We start from the raw sequence: 10,000 nt of genomic DNA, 5'->3' as shown, positions 1-10,000 counted from the left end.
ACTTAGAGCCGAAGTTTATCCCGGTTTCTATAGCGTGAAACGGACAATACAATAGCAATTGCTTGCTATCCTTTTGACGCCTATCAAGATAGAATAATATAAGCAGCTCTTGGCTTGGTTATAAATATCTGCACTTAGACGTTTGAATATTACTGTCAAGATAAGCACAAAGTAATCCATTTGGTAAAATGTAACTATCTTACCTATCTATAGGATCTGAACATCTGCTTGAAGGTGTCCTCAACCACAGGACCATGTGCTTCTAAATCATTCGGTTCAGCATTATCACGAGGTTGACTTGGATACTTCTGGTTCTTATTATTTGTGAGGCTATGTGGTCTTGTGGTATGACACTCGCTTTCGGATCGGAAGGCCCTGGGTTCGAGCCTAGCTCGGATCATAGTTGAGTCCTTGGAAAAAGACTCTTTACTCACATTCTCTTGCCGTACTCAGGTGTGAAATGAGTACCTAGCTGTTAACAGCGTTGTCTCTGTCCGAAATTGTTTTTTTTTGCAATATCGCCTAACAGGCGCCTCGTTCTACATGTTAAGTGTTGCTGTTGGCTAGGGACTCCTTGTAAAGCGCTTTGTGCACGTTTAGTGGATATTGAGCTAAATAATAGCTCAAGTTTAAGTTTGCGTTTTTATAATTTCATTTTCGAATTAAAGATTTACCAGAGGAGACCGGTTTGTTGTTTCGTACTTCCTGTCATGTTTTGTTATGTACGTGTATGTGTGTTTGTGTGTGTGTGTGTCTGTGTGTGTGTGTATGTGTGAATCCACTTATAAACTCAGCAAAGAAAACATACACAATAAACGAGAAAAGCACACCAATACACAGGTTATCCCGTAGCTTCCATTCATCGCATTCAAGTGAAATCGATAACCTGTTCATTACTATGTTTCTCCTCTTACCTTATCTCAATGGATGATCTTAGATGATACCACTCATTGTGATATTGATTTTTAGTCGTCAAATGACAATTCGAACGCTTCTTTTGAACTTGTTACTACTTGTCTTGTAAAAAATAAATAATAATAAAAAAATATGCCACTCTGCCCTTTGCTATTGTTTTTAGACCGTCAGTTGGGTGGTTAGGCAGTTCTCACTAAATTTCTCTCAATCAGAATATAATGTAGCTTTGTGTGTTGATTCATTAATATGGCGGGTAGAATTGGTGAATATTTTACTTAAACGTATACCAATCACTATGATACAGTTGGATCAATAGTTCTCACTTAATTTCTCTCAGACAATAACGTAGCTTTGTGTGTTGTAAAGAGCTTTTAGCACGTTTGATGGATACTGCTCTATACAAAAGCTCAATGAAAAAAATGGTTCATTAGCCTGGCGGGAAGAATTTATGAGTATTTATCTTAAACGCATACCATCACTATGATTCAGGTGGATCATTAGTTCTCACTAAATCTCTTTCAAGAATACTAGTAGAACCGTTTAAGGTTGTTACTCATAACTATGTTGTGCTGATACAATTGATCTGGTGGACAGGCTTGGAAAGTATTTTATTTCAATGCAAACCAGCAATATGGTGTAGTGCCAAAATGTACAGGATACAGGCCCACACTTTGAATACCTAAACCTCCGAAAAAACAAAAATAAACAAACAAGCAAAAAAAAACAAACAAATAAATTATAAAAACAAAACAACGCCAACCCAATCAGCCTTCTTCAATTTGGAATCGAGCGTCAGTTATTTTGATCGCCGAAGGATCTTTTCGGGATAAAGATCTGAACAAAGGTGTATGAAAGGCGCCAGACAAAGCAAGGAAGAAAAATATAAGAAAGAAAAACCATCCCCCAAAAAATCAGTCGACCTCGACTGGGGATCGAAACTCAGACTCTCTGATTACCGGTCAGACGTGCTACAATTACACATTAATGGGAGCACGTCTGACCGGTAATCAGAAGGTCTGAGGTTCAATCTCCGGTCGAGGTAGACTGATTTTTAGGGATGTTTTATTTTCTTGTATTTTTCTTTCTTGCTTTGTCTGGCACCTTTCATACACACTTGTTCAGTTCTCTATCTTACACCGGTGCCTGCTCCTTAATTTCTTAATTTGATCTTTTCAGGCTGCATTATTATTGCCAAACATTGACAAAACTCCAATTATTCTTATACGTTTCAGTTTTTACCTCCAACATTCATTATGTAGATAGATACATAATTTTTCTTGCAGAATTTACTCGGCAAAGAATTAAAGGTTTAAAAGAATTATCGCTATAGCTTGGTTGACAGATGCGAAAGTTTGGCTTTGATTTTATAGCTTGCCAATGCTTGTAAATCGTGATGCCCGACGTATGAATGCTCTCACATCCAAACCTACTTATGGGCATAGTTTAACATTGTTGTAATGGAGAGTTTTTTTGGGGGTCTTTTTTCTATTAGATTTCCATTGCAATGAGCCCATAATGAATTGGGTTTTCAGACCTGCAAATATATGCACGTCGGCAATGCCATCCCAAACCCTTGAATGGTGCAATAAATATATAAGATTATAAGATTAATTGCCGTGTTTAATAATAATGATAATGATGGTGATGCTGTTGCTGCTGCTAATGATGATGATGATGATGAAAGTGATGATGATAATCATCATCATCGTTATTGTTATGATGATATTATTATTATTATTATTATTATTATTATTATTATTATTATTATTATTATTATTATTATTATTATTATTATTATTATTATTATTATTATTATTATTATGCGGGTGGTTGGATGGGAGCATCACCCTTGAATCATATACCTATGATGTTCGCATGGGTGTACGATCCGATAGTGATGTCGTTTCTTCTTCTCTTTACTAGCCTATCCTGCTTCTTTGGTTTGTGATTGTATTTTTGACAGGGGATATTTTTTTTCTGTAAATCTTCTGCCTGTTTGTTCTTGGTTATTTATAATTTAGCTTATGATATCTTTAGGTTATGATTTTGATTTACATTTGTACTATTTTTGTTAGATTGCTTGTTTTTTTGTTTCAGCGGTCTCTCATATAACCTCAATTGTGTTGGAAGAGACCTAAAGCAACAAAAAAAAAAAAACAAAAAAAAAACAAAAAAAAACACATTATTATTATTAATAAATTATTACTATATTATTATTATTATTATTATTTATTATTATTATTATTATTATTATTATTATTATTATTATTATTATTATTATTATTATTATTATTATTATTATTATTATTATTATATTATTATTATTAATAATAATATTATTATTACTATTATTATTAATATTAATAATGATGATGATGATGATGGTAATTATGATGATGACTATAATGCTGTTATATTAATCGATAATAACTATGAAATCAAATATCGTAACCATGTATTAGATCTCAATTTTAAAATTTGTCATCATGATAATATTATTTTGACAGACATTATATCGATTATACACAAACCGATTATATTTTTATTTGGCCATCTGTTACCAAATAAATTACATTTCCGATAAACCGTCAATAATCGATTTTAATATAAACACGGAATCGTACCGTATCTTACACCAGGGTACTTTTCGTTATCCTCGTTATCCGCTTTTGTAGCCGATCGAATGTTATTAAGGAACATTTACATACTATTTATGGTCTTCTGCGATAAAACGAAATGTAATGTAATGCATAGTCATAATAAAAATGATGATGCTGATGATGCTGATGATGATGATGATGATGATGATGATGATGATGATGATGATGATGATGATGGTGCCTTTGTAGTAACGTGCGGTATATAACACTATCAGAAATACAATATTTTGAAATTGAAACTTAAAACAAACCCTTTCAAATCAGAACTAACCCCATGGAGCTTACGTCCTTTTATCTTAAGATGGCAATATAATTTTTTGTATAATTTTTTGATGAATGTCTTCGTTTTACCAACTCAGAAAAATAACTTGAAAGTCTCAAGTGTCGATAGTAGAGTTTGTTTTTTAATATCAGGACTTTCTTTGGAAAAATTCTAGGTTGTTGAAAAAGTATGCTGAAGAACATATTTGATATAATGTAAACCTTTTACCTACACACATTTCTCGCTCTCTTCCAAATAACTCCCACAAAAAAACCCCAAGAAACTTATAAAATATATTTCCATATTCTTACCAGGCTCAATGCGCTTCACAATGTCTCATTTATTCACCCAACAGGCCATATGGAACCATATTTCCATTCCATACAACACCAGTCGCCTGTTATGAGTCCTTTTTCTACTAACATTCTTACAATATCCGTCCTTATTTATAGCCAGGTCCTCATTCACACCTGAGTCCAGATTCATTTCGACAAAAAAAATACATGTTTAGGTGACCATAATATAACAAAATCCTTAAACCTCCTCTTATCATGTGTTATATTATTATCCACAGATTGTTGACACTTGATGAAGTTTCAACCAAAGGATACAACCTATAGGATGCTTGAACGCCATGCCATGCACATTCGCCAAACCCTGCCACGATATGAATCTTTGAAAACACCGTCAAAATGTAGCTGTATATACTTACCTGTTTAACCATATCAGCATCCAGTTGAGCTCTGCCCTTTGGTCCTGCGCCATGACGAAATGAATGTCAACATTTGCTTTTAAAATAAATGTTGAAGACAGATTTTACCCTCATGATTTAAAAAAAGCGACGAAGGAATATTTAACTCAACATTTCGTATCTCCAAAAAGCATGCAAATTTTTTATTGCTTACTCACTAGCCTTTGGCTTCCGTTGGATTTGGATGTTGTGTTCACTAGGATTAGCTTATCCTTAGACATGGGGATTATCAATTTACAGTGGATACCAAATTCATGAATGTGTCTGTCACAACGCTTTATTCAACAGCACCATGGTAAAGAAAAAGACCGAATTCTGTTGATGTTTGTCGTTTGACAAAATCACGTAACTTCCCAGCATCATGCCGGATTTCGGGGTGGCGCTAGCGTGGATGATTCTAGCTCCAATCGCGGTTATATTCGACATCCTGGCAATTTTAATCATCCAGCATTATCGCCCCTTTTACCACAGTACCGACGTGGCCCTCCTGTCATTACTGTTCATCGCAGCCATGGCCTCTTACTTTATAATCCCAATCCCAGCGGTTCTAGAACTGGCAGGGTGGGACTGGAACCACGAATCGTGCAACTTCTACACGTGGCTTTCCACCACTCTGCGGTTCTCGCATCTTCTAGGAATACTCATTCTAAATGTATACTGGGTCAGCTCGTTTCGCACAAAATCGCGCCAGGGTCACATGTTCATGTCTTCGTTTTTTATGAAAATCAGCGTTGGGATTTCATGGTTTGTGTCTGTGATTGTTGGTCTGGCTCCCGTCACTGGAGGAACGAGGCTATTCGGATTTTACTCGGCGTCATCATGCCATTTCTTGCCAACGAGTATAAGCATCGGATTTGGAGTTCTTCTGATTGTGGTTGGGTTGTCGTGTGTTGCCATGGGAATTATCAGTTCAGCGGATACATTGACGCTCTTTCGGAATATGAAGAACATCGCCCTGACCAAATACAATTCTGGAAGGTTCCACAACCCCGGTCCTAGTGTTTCTGGAGTGGCTAGGAGTAGCAGTGCGACCTCTCATGCCAGACATAGTGAGCTCAGCGTGGCTGCGGACCTTTGTAGATTGGCAATGTGCCTCGCTATTGTATCATCGTGTTTGAACATTCTTCCTTTTGTGGTAAGTGTACATATATGGCTAGTTTTTAACAATACAGCTATAAGCTGACAAAAGCTTTTCAACATTTATTTCGGGAAACTTTATATATCGATATGGTATTTAAGCTGTCTTGGCAAATAGTAGTTAAGCTTAACATTCTTTGAAGTTAACAATGTGGTTTATTGGTATGATGCTCGCTTTCGGATCGGATAGTACTGGGTTCGAGCCTCGCTCGGCGCATAGGTGAGTCCTTGGAAAAGGTTTAATATGAGTACCTGGCCGATAACAGCGTTGTGTCTGTCGGAAAAAAAAAATAATTGGCGTCATGCCTCGTTCTACATGTTACGTGTTGCTATTTCTTCAGGGACAACTTGTAAAGCGCTTTGAGGACGTTTAATGGATATTTTTCTATATAAAAGCTCAATGTTTTTTTAAAAGCACGCCTTTCAAATATCGAGTATTTGATAAGACGAGGGTCAATTTAATCGATTGATATTTGAAGGAAGGGTGTTCTGGCCAAAATTTTAATACGCGTTTTTGGCAGAATGATGTAACCAGAACCAATCGTGTCAAACTGGTATTGTTTCGAGGTGAACTAGATGTTAACTTTACCGCATTAAAAAAATTGTCCAGGAAACTCTTCCTTCAAATAGTGATGGATTTAAATCACCTTCCTCTTGGCAAAAAAAAAAAACAACAAAAAAAAAAATAAATAAAAAAAACAAAACAAAAACAAAACAAAACAAATAAACCCTTTAAAAACAACAAACTCTCAAACCTGGGACTTCGCAAAGTATTATGTTAGACTTACAACCTCATCCTCCAATCTCTCATTCGTCTTTAGTAGTGTTTCATTCTTCGTGCATTGATGACAAAAGGGAAAGCCGAAACTTCCACGTCATCTGCTTTCATGAATTAAACCGAAGCTTCCATACATTTGGACTATATATATTATATATATATATATATATATATATATATATATATATATATATATATATTGTTCAATTTCGATATTTTGAAATATAAATCAATTGACTGGTGAGAGGGGGGATACTGTATAATTGTTCGATTCACCCAAAGGATCCTGAATGAGCTACTGCTGTAAGGGTAGGGCCAAGGGGGATGTCTTGATAAGGTGGCGAAACTAATCACCCCGTCATCCATTTTTAAAGAGATTTCCTCCTCAGTCTCTCATCTCCTTCATCTCTTTATCGATCTATGAAGGGAGGTTTCCATACCCCCTCCCCCACCACACCACTCCTCCCCACCATCTGTAATTCCTTTTATCAATGATAGATTGATTCACACCCATTCTTCGTCATGCGCAGGAATCTGGGGGTAAATATGGGGACTTTCCCCCCTTATTTCTTTAGCCTGGAGAATATTCCTGACTTTGTGTCATAGTTCCCATTTCATGTCTCTTTTATCTGTGTAAATCTGTTTTCTTCTCATTTTGTTGTTGTTGTTGTTGTTGTTGTTGTTGTTGTTGTCGTTGTTATTGGTCGTAGTGATCTTGTTGTTGCTAATGTTGTTGTTCTTTTTAACAACGACGACGACCACCATCATCATAATCATCATCATCAACATCATCATCTTAATAATAGCGATAGCGATAATAATGATAATAATAATAATAATGCTAATAATAATAATAATAATAATCATAATAATAATAATAATGATAATGATAATAATAATGATATAATATAATAATAATAATAATAATAATAATAATAATAATAAATAATAATAATAATAATAATAATAATAATAATAATAATAATAATAATAATAATAATAATAATAATAATAATAATGATAATGTTAATAATAATAACAATAACAACAAAAGAAAATAATAATAATAATAATAATAATAATAATAATAATAATAATAATAATAATAATAATAATAATAATAATAATAATAATAATAATAATAATAATAATAATAATAATAATAATAATAATAATAATAATAATAATAATAATAATAATAATAATAATAATAATAATAATAATAATAATAATGATAATTCTAATATTTCTTACACCTTGCACTGAAGTCTCACAATCTTCTTCTTCTTCATTTTCTCTTCCCTCTCTTCCTACATCTCTCTCTTCTTTTTATCGATTTCGACGAAATATTACCATTGCTTTATCTACTCATCGCATTGCCAAATAATATTATTACACGTTAACGTTGTCTTAGTAACAAGATAACTGACATGAATTAGTTCGTACGTGATTGAATCGTTAACGTAACCGACCGTATCCTCTATGGATTGCCCTAAATTCTTCACTCACCAGGATGTTAGCAACATATCTATATCGATTTAGAACACGTTTTTAACAGAAATAAAATGATGAAATTGAAATAGGATTCTATATCCAAACATCACGCAGTTTAAACTAACATCGGATTTCATCGATCTGTAAACCAACCGACTGTCAGTCTCATAAAACCCATTACGATATCAAGGCTTTTTTATTGCGTACGAGTATTAAAAAAAAAGAAAAAAAGAACAAAAAAAAAAAAACAAAAAAAAAAACAAAACAAACAAACAAAACTGAACGTGCTCAAAGCGCTTTACAAAGGGTCCCTGACCAACAGCAACACGTAACATGTAGAACGAGACATGACGCCTGTTAGGCGATAATACAATTTTTTTTTCGACAGACACAACGCTGTCAACGGACAGGCACTCATTTTACACCTGAGTACGGTGAGGGAATGTGAGTAAAAGCGTACTTTCCAAGGACCCAACTGTTCTCCGAGCGAGGCTCGAGCCCAGGACCTTCCGATCCGAGAACGAGTGTCATACCACAAGAGCACATAACCGCAAAGGCAAAGATAATCAGTTCTCACTAAATAAATGTTTGAAAAGTTATATAAACGTTTTAGGTTACACGTGGAGTTTTTGTTTGCTGGTATGTTTCACGTGTGTTTGTTGTGAGTAAATTACAGAAATCTATAGCATCTACGACATACTGGTTATTCTCGAAATGGAGAGGAAAACGAATGCACTCAGTTTACAGCCTTAGGCGGCAACAACGATTGCGAAATGCCCTTATAAAATCGAAATTTGCAAATTTGATGTACCAAATACTCCTTTCCCATCTGTATGAATTTAAAGTAATTTATTAACGCTTTTACTTATTTTTAGTATTGGCTTAAGAAAGATCTTGAGCCCAAAACATTCCATATTTTTTATTTTTTTTGTTCATCTACATATTTTTGGATCTGTTATAAATTAAATTTGTATTGAGTGAATGCGTCTCGAACATGATTCAGTCCCTTGATCAGTGAATTAAGTAATAGTTGCCAGAATTCCTACACACGGAACTGCTATCTTAGGGTTGGAGGGTTCGAGTCCCGCTTTAAACGCTGCATGGTTGAGTCCTCGGAAAAGGTTCTTTACTCACATTCTCTCACCCCACCCATGTGTAAATTTAGTACCTAGCCGTTAACAGCGTTGTTCTGTCGAAAATAATTAAAAATTGAAAATTAAAATGTCGCCTTTCAAGCGGTATGTCTCGTCCAGCGTATTAACTACTTCTGTTGGCTAGTTACCCCTTGCAAAGCACTTTGAGCACGTTCAGTGAATACTGCCCTATATAAATGCTCTGGGTTTTTTTTTATAGTTTTCACTGTGCTGTACACAATTAAGGGACACAATCGGTGACGAACTCATTCCTTTTATATTACTTTTTATATCATAATCTATAGATAGTATGCAGATGACGTCACTCAGGCCTTTGTTATTGTTTTTGCCATCCGCGTTTGTGAGTTGTTCTCACTAAACTGTATTAACCAGACTATAAAAGTTCATGGTTACACAGAATTTGTGTGTTGGTCCGTTATACTTCCGGATGGCAATGTTGTGAACTCCTTGGCCAAGCGCATTCTATCTATATTATCATTCTATAGAGGGAATATAATTGACGCCACTCAGCTTTTATTATTGTTTTAAGTCGGTATTTTTATGAGTAGTTCTCACTGAATTGTCCTAATCAGACTTCAAACGATTACGGATACATAACGTTTTGTGTGTGGGTACTGGGTACCATCGTTATATCCGGAGGTTGGATGTTGTTAGTTTTTATTTTTTTTATCTAAACGCATAGCATCTATATGGACATAATATAAAGGTGACTATGCGTGTAATAGTCTTATTGGCCTATAACTTATGGCAATAACAATTACACACTCATACACACACACATACACACACACACACACACACTCGGTTTATCATAATAATACAACTAATGGTTTCCATGTAGGCAGCCAA

General features: G+C 34.6%; 1 protein-coding gene across 3 annotated transcripts in view; it reads left to right on the top strand.

Moving 5' to 3' along the window:
- LOC144970511 (uncharacterized) overlaps positions 1–10,000 on the top strand; it is a 56,563-nt gene that overhangs the window by 22,276 nt on the left and 24,287 nt on the right. For all 3 annotated transcript variants that reach the window (XM_078910231.1, XM_078910232.1, XM_078910233.1), the window contains exon 2: positions 4,412–5,723. In XM_078910231.1, coding sequence (XP_078766357.1) covers positions 4,950–5,723 — 774 coding nt within the window. In that variant the 5' untranslated portion in view covers positions 4,412–4,949. The remainder of the gene's footprint in view (positions 1–4,411; positions 5,724–10,000) is intronic.

The sequence above is a fragment of the Berghia stephanieae genome, chromosome 4 (assembly GCF_034508935.2).
Source record: "Berghia stephanieae isolate SIO BIC M18660-M18661 chromosome 4, UCSD_Bste_1.3, whole genome shotgun sequence".
In the NCBI taxonomy this organism is placed as follows: domain Eukaryota; kingdom Metazoa; phylum Mollusca; class Gastropoda; order Nudibranchia; family Aeolidiidae; genus Berghia; species Berghia stephanieae.
Note: the sequence above shows the minus strand (reverse complement) of the source record. Positions and strands in the feature narration are given on the sequence as shown.